Source organism: Phocoena phocoena, chromosome 3 (genome assembly GCF_963924675.1).
Source record: "Phocoena phocoena chromosome 3, mPhoPho1.1, whole genome shotgun sequence".
NCBI lineage: Eukaryota > Metazoa > Chordata > Mammalia > Artiodactyla > Phocoenidae > Phocoena > Phocoena phocoena.
The window spans coordinates 170,061,705-170,088,472 of record NC_089221.1 but is presented as its reverse complement, the minus strand read 5'-3'; the positions used below and the strand labels follow the sequence as shown (position 1 = coordinate 170,088,472).

The following is a 26,768-nucleotide window of genomic DNA, read 5'->3' as shown; positions in this document are numbered from 1 at the left end:
GCGGCGGCCGCGGCAGTAGCGGCGCGGGCGGGAGGGCGAGCAGCAGCGGCCGCCTGAGCGGAGCCCGCGCCTCCGCCGCCTGAGGGGAGCTCGAGACGCCGCCGGAGCAATGCTGGAGGAGCCGGAGTGCGGGGCGCCGGGCGCCCGCGGAGCGGCCGCAGGTCGGTTCCGGCCCACGCCGAGGGGAAGGGGGGTCGCGGCGCGCGGCCTGTGCGGACTGAGGCGGCGGTTTGGGGGCGGACGGGCCTCCCGGCCCCGGGCCCGCTCCTCCCCGCCTGGCGTTCGGTCCGTGGAGCCGTTAACAATCCCGAGGAAGGGCCTTGCAGTCCGAAGGGCATCCTCCTTGACGTTATTGTTGCAGCCGCAACCATTTTTTTTCCGGCACTTTTGCGTCAATTTGTCCTTCCAGAGCGCTTTGCGGTGACGGGTGTGCGTGTAGCCAGGAGGGGAAGCTGAGGCCCAGGGAGGCGAAAGGGACGGGTTTGCAGGTTACCGAGTGCGTTTGTGTCCCCTGGACAAGTTGAACCCTGCAGCGGCCCTGTGGCCGGGTGGGGAAACTGAGGTCCGGGGTCACACGGGCTCGGGGACCAGAACAACTGCGTCTGCGGGTCAGGGCCAGCCCAGGTAAGCGGCCCGGATGGTAGGGGTCTCGGGTTCTTGATGCTGCCGGATATGCATGGTGAAGACCTGTCTTTCTGCTTCCTGTGTCTTGGGAGGGGGCTTTCTGGCGCCTGGCAGGCCCCCAAAACGTGGGGTGGTGAACCAAGGAAGACCAAACGGCTTGTCTCCCCTGCTTGACTCCCATTTTACCACCAGCACTTGGCACAATGCCTGGTACATAGTAGGTGCCCAATAAAGATGGGTTGGTTGAATGAATTAAGGGTTGGTAGGGACATCAATTAGTCTAGTTCAGGGTTTTTCAACCTCAGCATTACTGACATTTGGGGCCATCCTGTATGCTGTAGGGGGTCGAGCAGCATCCCTGACCTCCACCCATTAGATCTCAGTAGCAACCTCTTCTTCCCAGTTGCGACAACCAAAAGTGTATCCGAGGCATTGTCAAGGGGCCCCCTAGCTGAGAACCACTATGCTAATTGTTTCCAGACTTCGGGATCTCAAAGAGACATAGAATTCATATAAATAAAGTTGGGACTGATTGTCATTTGACCCATTAAGCATGTTTAATTTAAAAGTTTTAAAAGCACCATCTGTTTTAACCATGCACCATAAAAGGGAAAGATGTTTTAATGCCAGCTAAAATTAGGAGGGGTATAATCTCAGGATAAAGAGCAGTGGTAAGTTTATACAGAAGTATTTGTTAATTTGTATGTGTACCTTTGAACAATCTGAATCCCTGGATGGGATCCCTTTTTATGTCGACCTGAGGTTGTTTCTGGGCCCCGGGTCACCTCTGTTCCACTTGCATCAAAGCTGGTGACTCAGGGCCATGCCAATAAGTCCTTGTGGTTGTCCTAAAAATAAATTTAAGTGGCTAAAGATTATGTGTCCTTCAGCTGATGGGGGGAAATCCATGTTTTTGGTAACTGAAAACTTGAGAATGGTATCTTTAAATGGGTAGAAAGGAAATGTGAGTCTCTGAGTACTTATATTCCAAGCTTGGAAGTGGGGAGAGCAGCTTCATCTAAGGGCAGCGGAGTTTTTTAAAAGGCCCTGATCTGCTTTTTAAAAATGCTCAGTTGGGGCTTCCCTGGTGGCGCAGTGGTTGAGAGTCCGCCTGCCGATGCAGGGGACACAGGTTCGTGCTCCGGTCCGGGAAGATCCCACATGCCGCGGAAAGGCTGGGCCCGTGAGCCATGGCCGCTGAGCCTGCGCGTCGGGAGTCTGTGTTCCGCAACGGGAGAGGCCACAACAGTGAGAGGCCCGCATACCGCAAAAAAAAACACAAAAAAACTCACTTGTATGTATCTTTTTAAAAAAAAAAGTAGATTGGCCAAAATAACTGAACTAGACTTTTCCAAGCCAGATCTAGCGGGTGTCAGCTTCTAAACTTATTCTAGACATTTGAAGTTATTTATCCAAAGATTTGGTTCTATTTATAGTCATTTCTGCATCAGCTTTGATATCGTTATGCTTTTTTTGAGATTTTTTGTGTGCGTGCAGGAAAACATTCTCCCTTATCACTTCTTGACAGCACTTGAGCTCCAGCTTGGCAAGCTTGAAATGCTTTAAGATGTATTACCTTTTATAAATTCTGTTTTGAAAGAAAATAAGCCCTATTCTAATTTTACAGGTATGTTGGTGGGGAGGGGTTGGTTTGGAGGAGGATGATTTGGGCTCATATGAATGGTGAAATCAGTGATACAATGTTTTCTCTCATCTCTACTTTTGCTCAGTCTTCTTTTCATTGTCCCTGTTACTGTGTTCATTGGTTTCCCACTATGTGCCAGGCCCTAAGCCCGTGCCACAGGTACAGTGTGGAACAAGTTTCCCTGCTGTCATAAAGCTGGCGTTCTGATGGTGGGGGGAGACATAAACACAGAAGTCTCAGAGTGATAAGTGCTCAAGGAAAATAAAACGAGCTGTGACGGTGTCCAGGGCAGAATTTCTCAACTCATTAAGATTTTGGGGCCAGATAATCCTCTGTCGTGGGGCGCAGTCCTGTGTGTTGCAGGATATTTAGCAGTATCCCTGTCCCCTACCCACTAGATGCTGTTTGCGCCCTCTCTCCAGTCATGACAGCCAGAAATGTCCTTAGACGTCACCAAATGTTCCTGGGGAGGTGGGATTAGGGGCGAAATCAGCCACACTGGACAACCACTTTGTACACAGTAGGTACTGCATGTATGTTTGCTACTTCATTATTTCCAGCACTTAATAACTTATCCTCTGACACTTATTCACAGCCATGGATTGCAAAGACAGACCAGCTTTTCCAGTCAAGAAGTTAATACAAGGTAACTTTTTGGGAATGGGTTAAATATTTGTTCCTGGTTTATATCCTTCATTGTCCTCTCAATTATATTTTCCATTCCCCTTGAGCAGAGGCCATCTCTTGGGGTCCCCAGCAGAAGCCTCCAAGGGGCTGAAGGGGAGAAAACAGTTGCATCTTACAACTGGAAGCTGGGAAACCCGTTTCATTACACTGCTGTTGGCCAGGAGCATATCCAGAGGTTGCCGCCCTTACAGTTGGATTTCTCTACTCCAGCACTATTGACATTTTGTAATGTTTTTGTCATGGGGGGCTGTCCTGTATACTGTGGAGAGTTTAGCAGCATTCCTAGCCTCATCTCCCAAGTCGTGACGTTTAATGTCTCCAGACATGGCAGGCACAGCTGCCCCTGGTTGAACAGCGTTTTACAGGAAGTGTCCCCAAATCTTTTCGCGTAAAAAGGGGGGTGGATTTACCCTTAGGCCAGGTTAGTGGCTGGACTGTATAAACAAGGATGGTTTCTGGTTTTCAAAGCTTGGTTATCTGGTTCCCCTGTAGCAGTTTGCCTTCTCCTGTGTCAACTGATAGCAGGTTTGGTGTTGGTGGGAATCACAAGAAGGGCAACCGTCTTCTGAGGTTAAAGAATTAGGGGCAAACTGTAGAATCCAAGGGCATGATAATTTTATAAACTGACCAAAACCAGGCTTGTTTGTTGAGTCTATTATATTAGAAAATAGTTAATAAGATGTTTGGGCATTTGAGTACCTGTGGACTTCTTGGGAAGTCACTCACCTGAACTTCCTCACTCTCTTGAGGTGTAACTTCCTCACTCTCTTGAGGTGTTGCTGTGTATCTCTTGGGACCAGCCAGAAGGCTGGCATGCAGTGGGAGGGTACTTGTTTCATTGGCAAGAAGAGCTAACAGCTTGGGATGCTGGGAGCAGAACGAAGTCTTTCCTCAAATGGATCTATCTCTTTCGCTTTTCAGAGCCAGATGCACTTATCTTCAAACGAGATTTCCACCCATAATAAATAACTTTGGAATTTGAGCTGAATCTCAAACAGATCAGAAAGTGTCTTCTTTGAAATTCTTGCAGTGTCCCTGCTATGAAAGCTTGTCAGTTTTTTGTTTGTTTGTTTGTTGCTTTTGCTTTTAATTAGGATGTTGGAAAAGTACATAATGAGAAGATAACCCCTTTTTAAACTTTAGAAATTCCCCCCACTCCCAAGCACAGCAAGGTCGATTACTCATTGAGCATGTGGAATATTAAAGCATTGATTGTCACTCTTCCCACTCTCACTCAACAGACGGCCTCCTTCTCTTTTGGTTTCAGCTCGTCTGCCGTTCAAGCGCCTGAATCTTGTCTCAAAGGAGAAGACCGACGACGGGTTGGACGACATGGGGGGCGCTCAGGGTGCTCCTATGCAGGGTCATGTCCCTGGTTTAGAGACCTCTTTGGACCACTTGGAGGACAGCTGTCACATGGGCTCCGACATAGATTTTAGGCCGAAACTTGTCAACGGGAAGGGCCCCTTAGATAACTTTTTAAGAAGTCAAGTTGAAACCAGTATTGACCAGACTGTGGTCATAATCGATTTGACGGAGGACTCGAGTGACCCGCCGGACGGCACCATGGGCCACGATAAGCTAAATTCTGCAGCCTCTCCCTCCCAGGAGAATGTAAACGGGGTCACAGATGAAGCTGGAGATGACAGGGGGCTGCCAATGGTCAGTCAGAAGGACGAGCTGGCGTTTCCCGAAGAGGCCCTTTCAAACCTCCCGTGCAAAACGGAGGTGGGAGGTGCTGACTCGGGGGGCGTGGAGAGGAGGGGACTTTCACAGAAGGGCTCGCCCCAAAGCTGCCCTGAGCTGACCGGTGGCCTGAGAACGTGCTCAGAGAAGGACCAGGACGGCTGGAACGGGGCCAGGGGCATCCTGTTCAAAGGGAAGGTGCCCGTGGTTGTCCTACAGGATATCCTGGCTGCCAGACCCCGAGCCAAGTCTCCTCCTGCCACACCTCCGGGCCAGGCTGTGCCCTCCGAGAGCGAGGCGCTGGAGTCCAGCCCCGAAGAGGACTCTGTCCTGAGCCATTCGTCCCTGAGCTCCTCCTCTCCCACCAGCTCACCCGAGGGGCAGTCTGCACCCGCCAAGCAGCACAGCAGCCCTAGCCCCCTCCCCGCCTCCACACCCGTCCGCAGAGTGAGTATCTCCCCCGAATCAGTGCCGTCGGAATCCAGAGGCTTCTGGGTACGGCCCCTCCCTCTGCACCCAGGGACGCTGTGTCCCCCAGATGGCTCGTGGCCGAGCAAGTGGCGCCAGAGACCAAGTCCTGTGACTTTCCGGCATCAAAAGCCATTGGGGTGTTTGGTTGTGTGTACGTTGCGATGTGCTGATGGTTCCGTGAGTTGCCGGTGTGTCGGCGCCATCCTGGTAGCGCTGTTCACACCTAATTAACGGTGCTGGTCATCTCAGCCACTTTAGTGACTAACAGGTGTAAGCGGGCGGCTGTGACCCTTGACTCAGCCTTTAGCTTCAGCTCCCTGTGTGCCTCCTGTTCCAACACAGACTCGTAGGGCCGTTGCTGTCAGTAAGCGTTGGTGGAGAGACCCCAAGATGGCAGGAGAATAAAACGGGCATTCTTTAGGGTCAGCTCTTGTCAGCACGACCTGCCCATCTTAAAAACCTCACCCAGAATGGCGAGGAGAGTCCTGGCACCATGTTTAAGGACCTGGACGGGTGACTTTGGAAATGCCTGTTTCTGTTACTGCCTTCTGAGTGGCACAGTGGCCGACGTCTCTCTTCTCACCTGTCCTTGAGGTCCTGTGGGTAAAACTGATGGAATCAGTCAAGAATAGCAAAGCATGTTGAACAGTGTTCTTTGGGGTTTTTTTGGTTTTGTAGCACTTGTGTTTGTTCACATCAGGCTTTCACATAAGATTGGATCCTGGGGTGGGTTATTCATTTGCTAACTGTACCTGCTTAATCTGACCATAAACCACCAACCTTGATTGCTTTCTAAAATTTGATCTCTAAGGGACTAGTTATTTTTCTAGGTGGTTTCATTTCTTGTCTTTTACCTCCTTGAGGAGATTGGAGAATGGGAAAAATGGCTTCCTCTTTAGGTACACAAAATATCAATCAAGAGCGGGGTCATCTTTTTTCCTTCTAAGTTTCTAAATGTGGCAGACTGACATACTCATTTTTTAAACTTCCATCTGAGCTTTTACCCAGACTCTCAAAATCTGAGTTTGAGTTTCTTGCCGTCAGCCATCTTGTTCTGTTCTGTCCATCCAGTTGCTCAGAATCCTTCCAGACTGCTGCTTCTGCTTTGCAGAGCTACTTTGTCACATGACTCATGACAGCCAGTGAACCTGGAGAGCAGGACATGTACACATGTTTCCATTCTCCTTAATAGCTTCATTTTTTTTTAAGTTTGTTTTTATGCCCATAGCCAAGCTTGAGGACTGGGGAGCCATGCAATTAGGCCTTGTCACAGAAGAGTGTTACTTCTTGTCCGCTGGCTTGAGTGGCCATGCAACATCTGAGCACATGAAACCAAGTGGGCTGCGGGTAGGAAATCCTGCCTCTGAGACACTCAATCTGGGTCTGAACACAGGCTTGGAGTTTTGAGATGTTCTAGAAGACAGTGTTACCGCACAGCTTTGCAGATGATTCATACTGCAGGTGGCAAAGGCTTCAGGCCCCCACCCCACCCCCGCCACCCAGCCTGTGGCAGGAAATTGCCCCAGTCACCCATAGGATGGGAGTAGAGCTCCATGACTTTGGGTGACAACACAGGTATGAGAGCAAAATGGAATGATCACCAGGAGGTGCCTGAGAGCCTGGCGGAGACAGCCCACCCCGAGCCTCACACACTCAGCTTTCCAGTTTAGCTCCTCACCTTTCGCGAGTGCTGGGTTTCCTGGTTGGTTGGTTGGTTTCATGGTTGGTACCTGACTTTCACACCTTCCCCTGCTGTGGGCCCAAGTTTTTCCTGACCCCTGTGACTGTGGGGAATACTATTATTCTTCCATTTTCCCTCTCTGTCTCCTCCTCCTCCTCTCCAGACTGTAGGCAGACACTTGTTGAAGGCTTACAGGTTGTTTCCTATTACCATGTCACGTGTGTGGTTTTTATTGGGCTCCGTTAGTTCTGGACTTGGAATCGTAAAATCTCTGCATTTGGAACGCCTAAGCATTTGCTGGTCCTCTATTGTGTGTGTGTGTGTGTGTGTGTGTGTGTGTGTGTGTGTGTGTCCGTGTGTGTCCTGAGAGAGCTTTGTTTCGTTTTTGTTTTTTAATATATTTATTTTTGGCTGCGTTGGGTTTTCGTTGCTGCTCGCAGGCTTTCTCTCGTTGTGGCGAGCGGGCTTCTCATCGCGGTGGCTTCTCTTGTTTCAGAGCACAGGCTCTAGGTGCGCGGGCTTCAGTAGTTGCAGCACGCGGGCTCAGTAGTTATGGCTCGTGGGCTCTGGAGTGCAGGCTCAGTAGTTGTGGCACACGGGCTTAGTTGCTCCGTGGCATGTGGAATCTTCCCAGACCAGGGGTCAAACCTGTGTCCTCTGCATTGACGGGCGGATTCTTAGCCATCGTGCCACCAGGGAAGTCCCTGTTTTGTTTTTTAAAGTACTCCCAGGTATCTAGCGTCCGACTTTGAAAAACAATTTAGGAACACCTTTTTGAGATAATCCAGGGTCTCTTGATTAGCCAGAACGTGGCTATTTGTCATCAGAGCTTTTTACCACCTAGGATAGAACCATTTCTCCAGTTTGTTTGCAGTTAGATGTGTAATTCAGCCTACATTATTGATGACTCAAGATTATTGTTCCATAAAGGATTGTGTGGATATGGTGGTGTTATTGGAATCTGTGGCTTGCCTCTGTACAGACGCTGGAACTGTTTCCCAGATAATTTAAATTATACAAGTATTAAATTCTCCATGTTTAAAAAAGATCACTGAAACATTGCAGCCCCCGTTGGCTTTTTTCTGTCCCCCAGGTTGCCACTATCTTCATCTTACATTTCTCTGTGTGGTATGTGTGTGAGAGATCCCTAGGAATAAACAGTATGTTTTTGTTTCTTTACATGGGCCGTATAGGGTAAATATGTTTCTTTTTCATTCCAGGGTGTCTTAGCAATTTTTTTACATTGGGATGGAAAGATCTCTTTTTAACTGCTGTATCATACGCTGATGATCCCGTGATGGTGTGGATAAACGGCAGTTTGCATAGTCATTCTCCTTGATGGATATTTCTGTTGTCTCTAATTCTTGGCCTTGACAAACAATAATTGTCATGAGCTTCCCTGAGTTGTTAAGTGGAACTGCAGGCTCACAGGAACGGGCGTGTCAGTTTTTGCCTGCTCTCAGTCCCCACATGCCTGGACCAGTTAGGGTCGTGACTCCCCTCTGCCTGCTGTCCCTCCCCTGCTGTCAGGTTTCTAGCTGCTGTGGGGCCTGTCCACAGCCACCTCTCCCCCCCTCACTTACTGCTGCTTACTTGCTCTGGGCCTAGAAATTAGACCTCCTTATGTATCACATCAGAGTGAGTGGGCCCTAGGATTCTCCCGAATAAAGTGCAGGAATTTTACCTCACAGACGTGGTTATATCTGCCTTGACTCTTTGGGGTAGTTGATGTGTGTGTTTCAACCTCACCGTGGAATCCTGGATCTTGTTTTTTGGTAACTGAGTTCCAGGTCGGTAAAATGTGTGGCCTGTATTTTGAGAGAGTTTTATAAATACTTGGGCCAAAGGTCAAGATTAAAATTATATCTGTTCAGTAAGGTCTATCCGAGTGCCTGATACAGCAATAGAGATACTAGTTTTAAATAAAATCGTAACTGCTCTGGTTGTTGGATATTGTTAAGCCAGCTCTTGGTAGTCACGTCAACTCTCTCATTCCTGGACTCACAGCAAAGGGGACAATTGTGAAAGGCACTGATTCCGCAGCTGAAATTCAACAAGTATGGGCAAGACCGAACAGATGCGTCTTGCTCCCCGAACACCCTCATATAGCGGTCTGGCAGTCACGTTTGGTGCTACCATCTTTGAACACAAAGGACAACGATATAGACACAGCACCTTACAAGTCCTGCTGTTAAATCCTTTCCTGTGGGGCTCAAGTCCGCAGGCTTGGCAGGCCACGTGGATGCTGGAGAGGCAGATACTTTTTCTTAAGCCCTTGGTAAGACGGCTTTGGCGTTTCTGTGCGCGCCTGCGCAGTGAGATGGGATTGCGTGCGCTCTCCCAATCACATGGCTTTCACATGACGGTGTGCGGCCCTCTCCTGAGGGAAGGCTTAGTCCAGAAAGGACTCAGTGCGTCCTGAGTAAGAAGGATGTCTTAATCTGTAGTTTTCTTTGGTAGGAAGTCTTAGGGCAAGGCTTTCCCAGATAGAGGAAGCACTGTTTTTACATAGTTTTGTTGGCATGTCAGACAATTTCAAGAGAAGTGGGCTTTCGGTTTTTCACCTCGTCTCATTTTCTGGCTGCCTCCTCAAGTCTAAAATGAGCCCGGGTGGGTATTTCTTTCCAGCCTGAACTCTCCCCATTGGTCTTCCATGCAATGAATGGTCTGTTCGCCAGGATTCCCTGCTCTGGAGGTAGCTTAGGCCAGTAGCCTGGACTCCTTGTGCGTATTCCTACCTGGGACCATTTAGCCAGCATGGTGAGGGAGTCCAGCCGTGCGTCTTGGTCAGTCCTTGTAGCCCATGCTCAATTTGAAGCAGGGTGATAGAGAATGCTGTGCTCTAGAACACAGGGGTTCTAGACGAGATTGCCACCTCTGGCCAGCTGACTTCTCTTCCTGGGCGTTTACTCTGTGTTCTAAGAAGCAGGGCTGCGCTGGGCAGGGGGTACAAACATGGGAATCCAGCCTGTAAACGTGTCTTACTTGACTCACGGGGTGTTGATTTGTAGACATTACAGCAGACCTTGGAGATAATGCAGATTTGGTTCCAGACCCCCACAGTAAAGCGAGTATTACAATAAAGGGAGTCACGTGGATCTGTTGGTTGCCCGGTGCATATAAAAGTGATGTTTACACTGTACTGTAGTCTATTTAGTGTGCAGTAGCATTATGTCTGAAAAAAGAACATACCTTAATTAAAAAATACTTCACTGCAAATAACGCTGTTGTCTGAGCCTTCAGCAAGTCGTTATCTTTGCAATGGTACCATCAAAGATCACTGACCACAGATCACCATAACAAGTATAATAATGATGAAAAAGTTTGAAATGTGAGAATTACCTAAATGTGACACAGAGCCACAAAGGGAGCAAATGCTGTTGGGAAAATGGCATTGTGTTGGTGTGCCTGTACTCACACAGGAAATTTCCACTGTCAGCCTCTCCGGGGAGAAGCAGAAGGGGCAGCAGCAGTGCTGGGCTGCGTGCCTGTAAGACTCCGTCCTCTGTGGCCAGGGCGCCTCCTCTCCAGGTGCCTACAGACCTACCACTCTGTGTCTCCCTGACACCAAGGCCCCTGGCTGTGGCTTCTTATTTCCAGCTTAGCCTCCTACGTTTTTTGGTTATCTGCCTCCCAGACTCCCCTTTTATCCCCACATGCGTTGGAGTTTGTGACCCAGCTAAGAAGTTTTGGTTCTGTTTGCTGGAACTGGTGCCCGGAAAGGTTTTCACTGTTGTTGTTTTACATTGTTTTCTCCTTGCCCTCCCCAAGGACTGTGCGGTATGTTAAACGTGTTAAAGTGATTGAAACAACCCTTGTTTACAGATCAATGTCTTTCCTTTCAGATAAGTAAGAAATTGGTCAGAGGTTCTGCAGAGAAGAACAAGATGAGACCGCAAAGAGTAAGACATGTCCCCTGAAATAGAAAGTTCCCCGGGTGCGCTTTTTGCAGTAAATAGGAAGCAAAGCCCTTTGCCCTTCTCTGGCCCCGTTTTCACTCTCCCCTGCTTGTTCTGAGCATTATTTTGATTCTTGCTTCATTTTGCATAACTGGGCCTCGTGCTTATGGGTTGCATCAGTTTTAGGTTTGTTGAATCCTAAGGTTTTGCACGTAGGCTTTTCTAAGCTCTTATTATAATTAGTTCTGAGTGTCGTAATAGTTGGGCAGCCCCACTGTAGTTTAAAATTGCCTTAAAAAGAACCCAGTGGCTCTCCCTGCACCCCAGCCTCCTACGCGCGTAGATTGAAGTTCCATCCCTTCCCAGGCGCTGTACCATGGTGGCCCCTACATCAGATGGGTGATTACTGTTTAGTGGTTCCCTGCTGAGTCTTCCATTCTGTTATCTGGAGGTCACCACGTTTCACACCCAGCAGTGCAGGGGCCTTCTTCCTTACTGGATGAATTGCAGAGAAGGCCATGGCCTTCTTCCCCGACCAGCTCACGGAAGGGGCGCTGATGACAGTTGGCTGTGCACTCACCAGGCACTTCCTGTGCCGTCTGCCTCATGGCTGTGTTTGATTTTAGAGTTTATCTCATTCTTCATTGTAGTTTCAGAGATGGGCACCTGTGGGGCGGGAGTGGGGAGGACCTGATTCCAGAAGCCTCCTGTCCTCGTTGTTAGCAGGGGGAGACTCCTCCTCACCACCCGGCACTTGTGGCTGGTCTCGTTATTTACTCAGTTACTCGATCCAGACCAGCCCCTTCTTCAGGTATCCCACGAGTCACGTGCGGAGGGTACCTGGCAAGGACTTTCTCAGATCTCTACCAGCATGCCTCCATGGCTCTTGTGAAGCAAGCAAAGGTTGATCAGGGCAGAGGGTAGGATATTCTCTAGGGACGAGGGCGTGATCATAGGCCCATACCAAAAGCTGAGTTGTCGGGCTTCTGCCAAAGGTGAAGAAGCCCATCTTTGGTGGTTCCTGTCCTTGAGAATTACCCTGCGCTATGTTAGAAGGTAATGCCCTTCAGTCTGGGAGGTGAAACTTGTTTAATACAAAATCAAAATTATATAATAGCCCAGCGCCCCAGGCCACATACGAATTATTTGGAATGAGGAACTAATGTAATTAAAGATGTTCCCGCTTTAAAGAATATCCAAGAAACTAGCTGTTTCCTCCTGCTGGTGATGAAACGGCACTGCCATAGTCATAGAGATCACTCTAGGTCCTTTCTTAACATCTGACCTTTTCAGATCCCAAGAAATGTTTGTTCGTTTGGTTTTTTGAGAAATGGTTTTAAAGATAAAAAGAATTTTTTCTTTTGAGAAATGGCTGTAAAGATTAAAAAAATTTTTTTTTAATTTTTTAATGTGTTCTCATCTGTTCCCCACTGTTGTTTTTTGTTTTTGTTGTTTTAATATTTAATTAATTAGTTTATTTATTTGGTTGCGCCAGGTCTTAGTTGCAGCAGGCGGGCTCCTTAGCTGTGGCATGTGAACTCTTAGTTGCAGCATGCATGTGGGATCTAATTCCCTGACCAGGGATTGAATCCAGGTCCCCTGCATCGGGAGCGCGGAGTCTTATACACTGCGCCACCAGGGAAGTCTCAGTTCCTCCCCCCTGTTTTTAAGACTTGCTCGTCAGGTTCCCCCTCCTTGTCTCATCCCACTCTCCCATTTCAAGAGAAAGAAAAGAAACCCTATTGTCTGGGATAGTTTTGGGGGGATGGGAAGGAAAATGTTTTTGTTTTGAAGGTAGGGAGGCAAAACCTGTGGGTGTTTTTGTGTCTTTATTTCACCACAGCTTTCTGAGCAGAAATGCAGTTCAGATCCAACAGCAGGTACCCGGCGTAGGCAGCCTAGAGGTGCTTACTTAGTCTTTTTTAATTAAGTAAAAATTGACCCTCATCCCACGTTTGAAGACGGTGTCTTAAACGCATCTTACTTTGAATTGCCCAGAAGGTCCTGTGGCAGTCGGCTAACGCTCATCGCCTTTCTCATGACAGAAGGAAATGTAATGGACTGAAAAGCCCCCTCTTTGTAAGGACGCTGACCAACAGGCTGCTCCCGGGGCTGGTTCCTTTGTGCCTCCCCTCCGCTTGCGCACGGCCGCCCCCGGACGCTGGTGCGGCCCTTGTGGCATCCGTGGGGCTGAGCTGTGGACCGTCTCCCGTGCAGGATAAGGAGCACCTGGGCAAGCAGCTGAAGCTCCGGGCCGAGAAGGAGAAGCTGAGGGAGGAGGCCAGGCGGGCCAAGGAGGAGGCCAGAAAGAAGAGGGAGGAGGAGAAGGAGCTGAAGGAGAAGGAGCGGCGCGAGAAGCGGGAGAAGGATGAGAAGGAGAAGGCAGAGAAGCAGCGGCGCAAGGAGGAGCGGCGCAAGGAGCGCCAGGAGGCCCTGGAGTGTGTGCCCCGCCCCCCCTTCCCCCTCCCCCTCCCCTTGCCCTCCCCCTCCCCATGCCTGGCCTCCGGACGATTGCCGGTTGTGGGCCGGGCCTGTGCTGGTTGGTGAAACTGAGTTTGATGTCTCTTAGGGCTAAGCTGGAGGAGAAGCGGAAAAAGGAGGAGGAGAAACGGTTGAGAGAAGAAGAAAAGGTAGCATGTTCTCCCAGGACTTGCATCTTCCTCTGTGTTTGAGAAGTGGGGTCTTTTGCCTGACTACTGCTGGATATCGGATATCATCCCGGAGGTAGTGGGAAGCGGGGTGGGGGGCTCAGGGACTGACACGTGCCTGCTGGCTTGACATCCCGGTCCTTCTGCAGCTCTGACCTTTTGAGACTGCCTGGTACCCGCTTGTGGGTTTTGAGAGCTAACATCAAAATAATGCTTTCAACCTAAAAATGCTTGGGGTTCAGTTCTAGGGGCTTTTGCATGTTTTAAAACAGTTTCTCTTCATTTCTTCCTCATCCTCCTCTTCTCTTACATTGCAGCGCATTAAAGCCGAGAAGGCGGAAATCACGAGGTTCTTTCAGAAACCAAAGACTCCACAGGCCCCCAAGGTGAGCAACTGGCTTCCTTTGGCTTTACTTTTGGCCTTTGTCAGGCTGTTCCTTTTGAAAAATAAAAAGACGTCTTCTGACCCACTGACTCTGCTTTCATCAAGAGGAGCCTCTGCTTGCTCAGGGAGCTTTGATCTCTGGTAGGATCTGGAGGTTCGATATCTTGTCATTCACTGTGTGCTCAAAAAGGCAAAAAGTGGCACGTTTGCTGAAACTGCCAAGCGTTTAGAGGTTGCTTCGTCAACAGTTTTGTGCTGGGAGCCGTGTGGGAAGGTGTAAGGGAGGAAGACCTGGTCCTCAGCCTCGGAGATTTTCTGCTCAACATAGGAGACAAGGTTGAGCATAAAACATGTGGGATTCAGCACAGGATTCTGCTTCCCCATCTGCCATCCGGTCACCTTCTAGGCCATCCTCTGCCTGTGGAGACCCCAGACCTCCGTCCCCCACATCCCTCCATGCTCCAGAGGTGTGACCCACCCCCTCTGATACAAGGGTGTCCTTCCAGATCTTTCTCTGGGCGCGTGCATCCCTTCGTATATTTGTGTATTTATGTAGGTAACAAATCATGAATTTATTATGTTACCGCTTTGTTCGCTTAGCCCTATCTTGGATTCTTGCCATGTTGGCCTCTCTTCATTCTTTCTCGTTGCTGCATAAAGTGTCGTGGTGTGGGTGGCATCATCGTTGATATCCCCCTCCCCTGTTGATCCCCCCCAAGCGGTGCATGGATGTCACCAGCACACCTCTCAGGATGCGGACTTGCCACTATGTCCGGGGGACACAACGTTGACAGAGTTGTATTGTCCAAGTGCCCTCCCAGCAGGAAATGCTGATGGACAGTCTCCCGTCCCCACAGTGTGTCAAAATATGTCCTCTCCGCCTACTTACTGCCAGCACTGGGTGTGACAAATTTTCTTATAACTGCCGACCTGATGGGTGAAAAATACGTATCTTTGTTTCACTTCGTTTTTCCTTGATTCTCAGTGCAGTTGAACATCTTTTCATGTTTGCTTGCCATTTTATTTCTTTTTCTGTGACTTGCCAGTTCCTGTTTCTTGCCCATGTTTCTGTAGGATAGGCTTTTTCCCCTATCTCTGGTTCTTTATATAGTCTGTGTTTTCATTCTTGGTGGGGTACACTGCACATACTTCCTTCAGTCCATTCCTTCCCCCTTGTTGATGGTGTCTCGTTGTACAGAAATTTTTCGTTTTAATGTGAACATTTTTATTCTTTTATCGTAATTGGCTTTTGCTTCGAAAGCCTTATGTATCCTGTGGTTATAGACACGTTTTAATTTTTTCCAGTTTTTTTTAGCTTAAGTTTTGTTTTTTTTATGTTTATTTAGTTCCTTAGCTTAGCTGGAATTCTTTGTGCCCGTGGATTGGGGCGTGGCCCTAATGTTTCCCCGTACGGATACCCGATGTTCCCAGCAGCTGTTAGTGAGGAGAACAGTCTGCTGGTTCTTGGCCTCGGCTGTGTGTTGGACTCACCAGGGAGCTTTAAAAAATCACTGGAGCCTGGGGCTTCCCTGGCGGCGCAGTGGTTGAGAGTCCACCTGCCCATGCGGGGGACACGGGTTTGTGCCCCGGTCCGGGAGGATCCCGCGTGCCACGGAGCTGCTAGGCCCGTGAGCCATGGCCGCTGAGCCTGCGTGTCTGGAGCCTGAGCTCCGTGACGGTGAGAGGCCACAACAGTGAGAGGCCCACGTACCGCAAAAAAAAAAAAAAAAAATCACTGGAGCCTGGATCCCATCCCAGAGAACCTGATGGGCCTGGCTTGGGCATCAGGATTTTAAACAGTTCCTGGGTGACCCTGCCATGCGACCCACAGCGAGGGTGCTGGCCTCAGCTGTTGTTTTCTTGCTGGCGTGAAAGGCTGGCCTTCTTATACCCAACCTCAGAGACGTACAGGCTCCTCCTGACCCCCCATGTTGTGCTCACTTGCTGCCACCCTCAGGATCCGCTGACACAGACATTCACGATGCTGAAGGAGCTCTAAGAAGGGAACTCAAACCTACCAGGGTTGGGAATTTCTAGAGGTCCAGTAGTTAACACTGTGCTCCCATTGCAGGGGACACAGGTTCCATCCCTGGTCAGGGAACTAAGATCCCACATACTGCCCGGCACAGCCAAAAAAAAAAAAAACCTACCAGGGTTTACTGAGGAGGATTCTTAGGATACAGACACCCATGTTTCAGGTTCACATCAGGCTTCAGCTCTGTTTCGAGTCATCTTGTAACAGTGTGGCGGGTCACTCTCCTAGGTCTCTGTTTGCTCATCAAGGTCTAATTATCCTTAAAAAAAAAAATCCAGTGAGATCCGTCCTTTTCAGGAGTACTGATCAGCAAGTTCTGACGATGTACAGGGCCCTGCAGCTCCCTCCGTCATCAAGATGTAGAGGATTTCCGTCCCCCGAGACGGCTCCTTCCTTCCACCTCAGCCCTGGCGGCTGCCGACACAGCCTCTGGCCCTGTAGTTTCGCCTTTTCCAGAAACCCACCTAAATGCCATCAAGCAGCGTGTGGCCTGTGTACGCGTCTCCTCTGACCTCCCAACCTGGACGACTCGAAAGCACCAGGCCTCACTTCCGGCGGCTCCTCCTCACCGCTGCTGTGTGCGGGTCTGTCACAGTAGAGGTGCCATCATGCCCCTTTTCCATTTCAGACCCTGGCCGGTTCCTGTGGGAAGTTTGCCCCTTTTGAAATCAAAGAGCACATGGTCCTCGCCCCTCGCTGTCGGACCGCCTTCGACCAAGACCTCTGTGACCAGTTAGACCAACTCCTCCGGCAGCAGAGCGGTGAATTCTCCTTCCTGAAAGATCTGAAAAGCCGGCGGCCCCTCAGGTCCGGACCCACCGTGGTTTGTAACCAGAACACAGAACTTTTTAACAGGTTAGTGCAGGCGGAGACTGCCGTTTGCCTGTTGGTGATGTCAGAGAGCCCTGGGCAGCCCGGGCAGACCCCTGCGTTCTGGTCGCTCCTGTGTCCCGTGGCCTTGGCCGGTCCTCTCCCTCCCGGGCCTCAGGCCCCAGACTCGGCTGCTTCCCCAGACCTCTCTCTTCCAGCTTCCCCTGAGCCTCCAGAGTCTCCCGGGTGCGATGGCTTCGCAGAAAGCCCTGCTTTGGAGGGCAGGCTGTGTGTGCTGGCCTCCCAGCAGGGCAGGGACATTCCCCGCTCTTGCCAGCTTACCCGTCACACGCCGGCTTGGTGCGCGCTGTGGGGCAGCTGCTGGACAGTCGGGCTCCTCCCTCTCCTCGCGCCACGCCCCTGGAGTAAATGCTAGCCTGCCTCGGGGCAGGTGATGCCTCTGCTTTGGGGCTGTCTGTCACCGCCTGCTGCCCTGGGGGGAAGGTCGTTGGTGGTGGGTGCGCGAGCCACAGAAGGGCCTCTGAGCCGGGGTGTCTTCCCTCAGCGACGTGGTGATCTTGGAGAGCAGCAAAGTGGACGGCGTCCCCGAAAGGAGGAGGTTTGGCAGGATGAAGCTGCTGCAGTTTTCCGAGAACCACCGGCCGGCCTACTGGGGGACGTGGAACAGGAAGACGACGGTCATCCACCCGAGGGACCCCTGGGCCCAGGACCGGGTGAGCGTGCGGGCAGCTGCTCCCGACCCTCTGCGCTTCGTTCCCAGTGTGCCCTTGTCACTGGGCTCTGGGAACTCCCTGAGTGTTCTAGCCTTCGTGCTCTGCCTTCCCCTTCCACCCTGAAGACGACAGTGACCACCGCGTGTTTGCCCCCTCAGAGCCTCCTTGACTACGAGGTGGACAGCGACGAGGAGTGGGAGGAGGATGAGCCAGGGGAGTCCCTCTCCCACAGCGAAGGGGTGAGCGCGGCCGGGCTGCTTACGGCTTCCGGGCCGGGCTCCCTCACACACGGCATCCGGGTTTACGGCTGTTCTGGGAAAACCTTACTGGGTGGCAGTAACCTGCCTGGCGGTGGACGGGCCCCTCTGCTCGCTGCCTCACCGAGGGGCCCACCACTCCCACTGCTTTACGTCTGGGCCGTGCTTATCTGTGTCCTGCCTGACCCCCACCCCCGCTGGAGCACGATGGGGGAGGGGGCTGGGTAATGGGATTTTGGCTGATCCTCAGGGTGTGCACAGCAATGAGACTGGAAGCAGTAGGAGGCTTTTTCTTTCTTAGATGTTCACAGGTTAAAATTTTACGTGAAGCATGTGTTGTTTCCACACATGAACGTACTTTTTTCTCTTCTTGAGGATGACGACGATGAGGTGGGAGAGGATGAGGATGAGGACGATGGTTTCTTCGTGCCCCATGGGTACCTGTCTGAGGATGAAGGAGTAACCGAGGTGAGGGGTGAACGGGGAGGGGATGGGTCCGGAGCTTGGTGGCCGCCGACCTGGGGGTGGTGACATAGGTCTCAGCCCACCCCCACGGCCGATTCCGCGTAGACCTCGCTCCCCACAGCCTCAGAGGCTCAGCACTCCCGCCCACCCCAGCTTTCTCATTTCTGCCAGATGGTGGGACTGTTGAGGGAGCCATTTCTAGGGCTCCGAAGGCCTGCCAGGTAGTGGTGTCTGGGTAGTGGGGAAGCTGACAGGGCTGATGCCACTGTGGGAGTGACTTGTCTCAGAGCCAGACTTGTGGGGCCTGTGTTCTTCGTACGTTCCCAGCCAACGAGGCAGACAGGTCTCGTTGGGCCCGCAGTGTATCTGCCTTAGACAGTGGCACCAGTCTGGGGTGGGAGAGGGCCGGGCATGGTGATTTCAGCTTCAGGATCACATGTTAATCAGAAAACCCACAGTGGCGTTAAGAGGCTACTGGCGAGGTAATAAAAAATACCTGTGACTACCCAGGGATGGCCAGAGGGGGCAGACGCACCTAAGGCACCAAATGGGGGAAAGTGCCAGTTATCATTCAATCCGAAAATACTCTCTGCCTGTTTCATCACCCGTCGGGGGCTGGAAGCTGGGTGGGCGCCGTTCGTCACCGGCCCGCCCCTGCACGTGCCCTCACTGCCCCAGAGGCTGGGACCACGGGTGCCAGGGAGGGGGACCCTGAGCAAGCGTCTGCTCCTCTCTAACCTGCAAGGAGTGTGCCGACCCAGAGAACCACAAGGTTCGCCAGAAACTGAAGGCCAAGGAGTGGGACGAGTTTCTGGCCAAGGGGAAGAGGTTCCGCATCCTCCAGCCCGTGAAGATCGGCTGTGTCTGGGCGGCCGACAGGGACAGTGGAGCTGACCTGAAGGTGCTGCAGCAGTTCACGGCCTGCCTGCTGGAGACCGCGCCCCCCGAGGAGGAGCAGACGCCCAAGGCCTCCAAGAGAGAGAAGAAGGACCAGCAGAGTGAGTGCCGGGGACGGGTGGGGACGGAGGGCTCGGGCTCCCACCTCCTCCAGGCCCAGGGAGTTCCAGGCCCGGGGCAGGCAGGAGACTTCCTAGGCACGTGGCGTGGTAATTCAGAAGTTCTTCAAATAAATAGCCAAAGCCAGCGCTTGTTGAGCACGTGTGTCCTTTCTGTGACACTCACGGGAGCAGCACAGGGCAGCCACTTCAGTCGGCCTGTTTGCCCAACCAGCACACACATCCCTAGCTCTTCAAAGCTGGGGAGGGCCTGCCACTCAGAAGCAGAACGTGAGGACTGTTACTAAGGAAACAGGTGCATGAAGTGAAACATGACAGTTTATTGCAACGAGTCCTGCCTCCTGGGGCTTGGGCCTCTCAGAATCTCTTCTGGAGCAAGTTCATGTGTCTTAAGTCCACCCATAAAAAGCCACCCACACTAAACCTATCGTGGTTGGTCATTTTGTGATGTCAGTAAGAATTTTGCTGCTCACCTTAAACTTACACGGTGCTGTGTGTTGATTATATCTCAATAAAACCAGAAGGGATAAAAAGGCCACCCGAAGCTGACCATGTTTCTGGGCGTCGGTGACAGGTTGGGGAACCCGGGTGCCACGTTTATCCCATCCCGCCCCGAGTCTCATCCACGTGTCCCCCTCTCCCTGCCAGTCTTAGCCCAGCTGCTCCCGCTGCTGCATGGGAACGTGAATGGCAGCAAAGTGATCATCCGGGAGTTCCAGGAGTGCTGCCGCCGAGGACTGCTCAGCAAGGACGCCGGCAGCCCTGAGCTCAGCACCGCCAGCCCCCCGAGCCCTGGCCATTCCCGCCCACAGACCCCCACCACCGGCGAGGACACCGCCGTCCCCTCCAAGGCCAGGCTTAAGCGGATTATTTCTGAGAACTCGGTGTATGAGAAGAGACCCGACTACAGGATGTGCTGGTACGTCCACCCACAGGTGCTAAAGAGCTTTGCCCAGGAGCACCTGCCCGTGCCCTGCCAGTGGAGTTACGTCACCACAGTGCCCTCGGCCACCAGGGAGGACAGTGGCAGCGTCCCCGCCGCAGGGCCCAGCCAGGGGACGCCTGTCTCGCTCAAGAGGAAGTCGGTGGGCAGCATGTGCATCACCCAGTTCATGAAGAAGCGCCGGCATGATGGGCAGGTGAGACCCCGCAGCGGCTTTGTTATCTTTAACAATCTTTCTTTTTAGAGCAGTTTTCGATTTACAGCAAAATTGAGGTGACAAAACTAACCAAAATTGAGGTGAAGGTACAGAGATTTCCCGTGTGCCCCCTGCCCCAGCCACGCACAGCCTCCCCCAGTATCAGTGTCCCCAGCCAGAGCTGTGTAGCAGTTGCAACTGATGAACCTACGTGGACACGTCACTGTCACCCAGACTTTGTGGTTTACTAGCGTTCACTCTTGGTGCTGTGCATCCTGTGGGTTTGGACGGATGTATGAGGACTTGTATCCAGCATTACGGTGTCATACAGAATAGCGTCACTGCCCTAAAAACCCCCATGATCCGCCTATTCATCCCTCCCTCCCTCCAACCCCTGGCAGCCACTCATCCGTTTAGTGTTTCCATGGGCTTCTTTCACTTGGTTGTGTGCCTTTAAACTTCTTCCCTGTGTTGTCCTGGCTTGAGAACTCGTTTCTTTTTAGTGCTGAATAACGTTCCAGGTCGTGGCTTTTATTTAGTTTTTGCACTCATTTAACACAGTTATTAAGCACTGGCTCTGCACTAGGTACCCTGCTAGGCCTTGTAGACAGTGGTGAGCAAAACACCATCTAATGGGAGACAGAAATGGGCGTCGGTGGAGCGGAAAGCCAGCCACGTGATTGCAGCCTGACAGCGCGTGGAAGAGGAAGCGCGTGGCCCCGTGGGGACACGTGTTGCGAGAGGCCTGCCCTCGCCTGGTGGTGGGCGGGCTTCCTGAGAGACGCTGGTCCCCAGAGTGAAGTCTCCAGTGCTGCCTGGACACCCAGAGGCTGGGGCCCGAGCCTCGGCCTGGGTCCACGTTTGATTGTTCTTTCTCTTACTGGAATGTGGGTGTGAATGAGTCTCATCTTGTAGCTACTCTTACTGGAAACCTTGTGGTGTGAGCACTGGGTCCTCACTTTTTTCTTTTCTAAAGATAAATTTTATTCCTTATATTTTATTTACTTTTGGCTGCGTTGGGTCTTCGTTGCTGCACGCGGGCTTTCTCTAGTTGCGGTGAGCGGGGACTACTCTTCGTTGCAGTGGGCAGGCTTCTTAGTGTGGTGGCTTCTCTTGTTGTGGAGCACAGGCTCTAGGCGCGCGGCCTCAGTAGTTGTGGCACATGGGCTCTAGAGCACAAGCTCAGTAGCTGTGGCTCACGGGCTTAGTTGCTCCGCAGCATGTGGGATATTCCCGGACCAGGGCTCAAACCTGTACCCCCTGCATTGGCAGGTGGATTCCTAACCACTGCACTATCAGGGAAGCCTCTAGTTTTTAAAAAATCTTATTTATTCTTGGCTGTGTTTTGGGTCTTTGTTGCTGCACATGGGCTTTCTCTAGTCGGGGTGAGCGGGGGGCTGCTCTTTGTTGTGGCACGAGGGCTTCTCATTGCGGGGGCTGCTCTTGTTACGGAGCATGGGCATGTACGCTGCAGTAGTTGTGGCGCGCAGGCTCAGTAGTTGTGGTTCGTGGGCTCTAGAGCACAGGCTCAGTAGTTGTGGCTCACGGGCTTAGTTGCTCCACGGCATGTGGGATCTTCCCGGACCAGGGCTCGAACCCATGTCCCCTGCATTGGCAGGCAGATTCTTAAGCACTGCACCACCAGGGAAGCCCACCGGGTCCTCACTTGAAGCAGGCGTCTCACAGACCTAGAGATGTGGGGAGACTTGATTTGACGAGGAGGAGCTGGGTCTTCCGCTCACATCCCGGGCTCTCCTCGGGGGCACTGCCACTCCAGGAGCTGCTGCTGAAGGTGCTGAAGGGTGGTGACGGAGACAGAGGGGAGCCGGTGTGCACCCCACCCCTGCCCACCCCCCCCCCCGCCCCCTGCTCCTCTGCTGTTAGTGTGTGGCCATTGGGGTGAGGAGGCCGGGGGCAGGGCCGGGGGGCAACGGCTCCTGGAGTGATGTTTAGCCTTCTCCCTGCAGCCCACAGACCAATGAGGTCTCGGGTGCGACGTAAACCTGCTTCCTAAACTGTCACAGCAAGAGGGACCGTCAGAACCGTCCGGTGTGGTCATGCCGCCTGTTCCTGCCACTCCCCAGCCCCTGTCCCTGTGAGGCCTGTGGACACGGCTTGGTACTGGGGGAGCCCACCTGGTGAGGAGTTGGGGGCCCCAGCCCCACAAACACTTCCCTCCCTGGGCCTTGACCCAAAACAATCCGTTATGTGTTCAAGCTGTGTTCAAGCCGCAGAGCCTTTTCACGGTCGATGTCATTAGCCAGACAATCTTAGCAGGACCGCGAGTGTGGCTGCTCTGGCTGAAACTGGCCAGAGAGCCCGTTTGAAAGCGGCTGGGTCTGGAAGACCTCCTTAGTGTCCTTATCCAAGCAGTGTTCGTGGGCTCCTGCCCCCATCAGCCCTCCCTTAGATTCTCGCAAGAGACACAGCTGTCTTCTTGAGCCCCTCTCTGCTCTTCCTCTCCTGGTGTGGCAGTCCCCACGCGTGTTCATTGCCTGTGTTTCTTCACGTGGAAAACGACTGTTTAGTCCTTATTACTCCTCATGCCAGGGACTTGACGTGGATTCTTACGTTTCATTGGTGCTTCGTTGTTTACTGAGCTACCAGGAACGAGAAGATGCTCCCACATAAACTGGGTGCCCCTCCTCAGGTGAGAGGGGTTGATTCATGAGAGTCAGTGACGCCTTTCATCCCACGAGATACACGTGAACAGCAGTCAGTGCGGCTTCTCCCCGTTGACAGGCCTTGAAGAGGCTCTGCGGTGTGGCGGGGACGCATGGAAGGCTACACAGCTGGTGGTTCTGGGTGTGCTGGCCCCAGCGGTTCTGATTCAGTGGGTGTGGGGTAGGTGCTAAAGTCTGCAGTTTAAAAGCCCCTTCTCAGGGAATCCCGTGGGAAGGCCCCAGGACCACAGCGTGGGCCAGCACAATGGGTGCATCTCAGGAAGGGAAGCTCAGAGCGCCGGCTCTTCAGGGTGGTGGGGAGTCATCCCAGCTGCTCCTCTGAGTGCTCAAGGTGGGACACCCTGCTTGTGACAGCACTTGGTCCCCTGGGACTGTGCAGGCCTCAGGGATAAAGCCCCCTGCGTCACCTTAAACTAATGGGAGTTTGTCTCCAGCAACAAGAAGTCCGGAGCTTGTGAACGTTGTCGTCCAGGGCCAAGCACCTCCTGTCGCACTCCCTCCTGCTTTAGTTTGTGGCCTTGTATTCATGGTGGCAGAACGGCTGCTGCATCTCTAGCCAGCAAGACGAGGATGGCCAAGCTCACCCTGGGGAGGATTCCCGTTTGGCTGGAGGGGAGGCAGACTTCCACCTTATCTTTCTGGCTGGAATGCTCTGGCATTGCCACCCCAGCTGCAAGAGAGGCTGGTTCAATGAGACCTTGACCGACAAAATGCTGGTTGATTTGGAAGGGCGGGTGGGAGGATAGCTCTGGGTGTGCGTTGAGCAGGGCCTGTGCTGCAGGGCGCCAGCATAAAGTGGGAGCCACGGGTGGAAGTTTCTGAGGTCGGGATTGGAGGAGGCCTGGGAGCATGCGGAATGCTTCTCTTTGTGTTTTGATAAAGCCACTAACTGATCCTTCCGCACGCTTGGGGGTAATTGTTGCTAAACTATAAATGCATATGAATAGTTTAGCTTGGGTTGGGCTTTTTCAATTTGTGGGAATTCTAAACTCTTTTCACTTAGAGTTCAAAGTAGCCATGCTACCTTATGGGTTTACAAGGTACCATGATCTAGTGAATCGAGCAGGCTGAGGTCAGGTGCCAGTTCTGCCACCAAGTGTGTGTGTAGCCCCACGGCAGCTCAACCCTTCGGCCTTGGTCTTATTTTTACATGGGCAGGGGCTGCATTTGCCCTTTCCAGTCTCCATGCTTTGTGGTTCAGTGTCTTCCTACTCCGGAGGCTCACTTTCCGGCGCTGCACCCTCCCCTGCAGTAGTGACAGCAGCGTGGCGAGCTGTCCCATGGCCCTCAGCGCAGCAGGACTTGGGGCGACGTCCTGAACCCTCACTTCAGAGGCTTGAAACCTGTCGCGTGCCTGCAGGGCAGTGGGCGGTGGTTCCTCCGAGAATTCCTCATTTGTCTGCCCTTGGCTTCCTGTCTGGAGGGCCCGGGGGCTGGTGAGAGCTCCAAGAGACACATCTGTCCCATCGCTCACCCGACCCAAACCAGTGCCTCCAGGGCAGCGCGGGGGAGAGCTGCGCTGTCTGTTCATCTTGGCCAGTCAGCTATCTTGAAACAGGTAGCTGGAAACTGCCCACGGCATCCCCAGTGGTGCCCCTGCCTGCCTGGGGCTATTCCTGCCTCGGTGGTTCCCAGCCCGAGGATCCCAGCGTGGAGCTTCTACACTAGCATTGAGGGGGCTGCGAGCTTGAGCCCCCTCTGCCGGCCAGGCTGGGGGACCGTGGGCAAGGCGGACAGCCCCGGTGTGCTGTCGTCCCTTTTCCAGGCAAACGGAGACTTCTGTAGCAGAGGAACTCCAGGAGTGTTTTGAGAAATAGCCTCCCCGCGGAAGTAGCCCCAACTCCACCGCCTCTGCTGGCTCTTTGTTCATGTACAGAGTGTGAGCCGCGTGTGGATGGGTGATGTATAAAGTCGGTCCTGTTACTTTCCACAGTCTGTCTCTCTGTCCCCTCTGGTGGAAGCCAGTGAAAACAGCCTGGGAATCTCACTGTAAATCCCACCCTCCGTAGAGCCTTCCCACCCCTCCCAACCCCTGTCCACAGGGTGCAGATGGTGTCCTCACGGGCAGAACTGGTCGGAGCCTCAATCAGAGGGAGAGGTACCAAGCATCAGGCAGAGGGGATGAAGCTGTTGGGCAGAGAAGAAAACACTGACCAACTAATTTCTCAGCCACTTAGTCCAAATCACAATTCAGAGAAAGTGTGTGCTTTATCCATCTCTCTTTCAAACCAAACCGGAAACCCAGAGTTCTAATTCAAAAACAATAAATTATTTTTGTAATCAGGTAAATAACGATTGGGGTAGTTTTCAGAAATCTGAACATAATTAGTTCATTTGAGAGAACTCCCCCAAAGTTTCCTTGGATCATAACCCATCAAACAGACTCCTCAAATTTTGTTGCCAAGATGGGCAGAGGAGGTCAGGAGTAGGGAAGTGGATGGCGGGAGGGCTCACACTGTCCCTGTCTGCTGCTGCTGCTGCTGCTGACGGCCATGCATTTTTGTCTGTTCAGGTCGGAGCTGGGGACCTGGATGGCTTCCAGGCGGACACAGAGGAGGAGGAGGAGGAGGAAGGCGACTGTGTGATCATGGACATCTCGGATATTGGGGGTGAGAAGGGTCCCAAACCCTCCTCTTTTCCTTCAGGCTGGCAGGAAAGGGAAGAACGGTTACGGTCACTCTCCCGCTTGCCTCTTGTGACTAACGGGGACTGAGTGAGGAGGCCCTGGAAGGCGCTGGGCGGGCCGGTCTGATGGTGGTGCGGGCAGTAGGCGCCAGCCCAGGCCCTGGGCCGCCTGCCCTGGTCTGAAAGCTGCATTTAGGAAACCAGAGACCTGAAGGTTGGTGGTGATGAGCCATGTCAGGGAGGGAGGGTCCGGGGTAGGGCACCGGCACTGGTGAGGGGCAGCCTCTGAACCAAGCTTCCCAGGGGCAGTGAGCCCCAGGCCAGCCATCCTCGGCAGCATGAGCTCCAGCAAGCCACTGGGCCTTGCTGCCCACTTTCCTCATCTTTGCCACGGGCTTCCCCTGCTCAGGAGGGTCAAGGGTAAAGCCGCTGGAAAGTGCCACGGAAGCACACGGGCTCGAGGTGGACACGGCCGAAGCTCTAGTGAGGAGCGGGCAGCCTGCCCGGCCCCACAGCGGACACGGCGGCTGAAGCTCCTCCCTCTCTTGCTTTGCAGACATCCAGGCCCCGTGTGGAACAACAACTGGAGCTGGGGGGTCTGTGGGAATGAACACCAGTGAGAGCCTCGTGGCCTCCAGCTCGCTCGGCCCCTCCTGAGCGCCCCGACTGGCCCGTGTATGTACGTAGAATGGTTAGGGTATTTTCAATGCCACTCAGATACTTGAAAGTCCCGATTCCTGTGTAAAGAGCACTTTGTCCTGCTTTGCAGACCTCCCTGGAAGGTTGGAAAGTTTTATATAGGATGCTTGATTAGTTCTTTTTGATATTTGTAAAAATTTCCCCCCCAAAGCTGCATATTATTCTGTCCCTTAATAAAGCATTATTGTGATGTGATGACCTGCACGGGGAAACCCTGGTTGTGCTCTCCAGACCCCTGGCAGGCACTGTGATGAGATGCTTGTAAATGAATTGGAGCCCCTTGGGTGCGGCGTGGCACCCGGACCTGACATGGATGTGTATAAACTATCGTCTAGACTGACCTAGCATGTCTGTCGTCTTTTCAAACACGTCACTTCTGTGAGTGGTGCGTCCATTGCCCTGGGCCCAAGCCCGGGGCTCTGTGCCATCGGGTGTCCACTCCCCACCCCGCTGCCCCCGTCCCTGCCACGCATAGACCTGTGGCATGTCTATAAAGCTTTACGGTTTGCAAAAGCGCTGTCCCACCTCTTTGTTGTGAAATCCTCAACCTCCCCACTGACCTAGTTCAAGGTGAGGGC

At 52.6% G+C, this 26,768-nt stretch overlaps 1 protein-coding gene across 1 annotated transcript; it reads left to right on the top strand.

Moving 5' to 3' along the window:
- On the top strand, positions 1–26,530 carry CHAF1A (chromatin assembly factor 1 subunit A). The gene is made up of 15 exons (XM_065874524.1): positions 1–161; positions 2,865–2,915; positions 4,224–5,089; positions 10,640–10,696; positions 12,911–13,131; positions 13,263–13,323; positions 13,659–13,727; positions 16,390–16,616; positions 17,137–17,305; positions 17,464–17,544; positions 17,938–18,030; positions 18,773–19,025; positions 19,692–20,182; positions 25,379–25,475; positions 26,048–26,530. The coding sequence occupies exons 1-15, from the start codon at positions 110–112 to the stop codon at positions 26,146–26,148; spliced, it is 2,889 nt and encodes a 962-aa protein (XP_065730596.1). The 5' UTR covers positions 1–109; the 3' UTR covers positions 26,149–26,530.
- The last annotated feature ends 238 nt before the right edge of the window (positions 26,531–26,768 follow it).

What these genes read in the sequence shown, in the direction of transcription:
- CHAF1A (XM_065874524.1), top strand. Translation starts at nt 110, where the DNA reads ATGCTGGAGGAGCCGGAGTGCGGGGCGCCGGGCGCCCGCGGAGCGGCC. An exon ending in CCTCCACACCCGTCCGCAGA is followed by an intron (nt 5,090 to 10,639) that starts GTGAGTATCTCC and finishes CTTTCCTTTCAG; the next exon opens with ATAAGTAAGAAATTGGTCAG. An exon ending in GAGCGCCAGGAGGCCCTGGA is followed by an intron (nt 13,132 to 13,262) that starts GTGTGTGCCCCG and finishes GATGTCTCTTAG; the next exon opens with GGCTAAGCTGGAGGAGAAGC.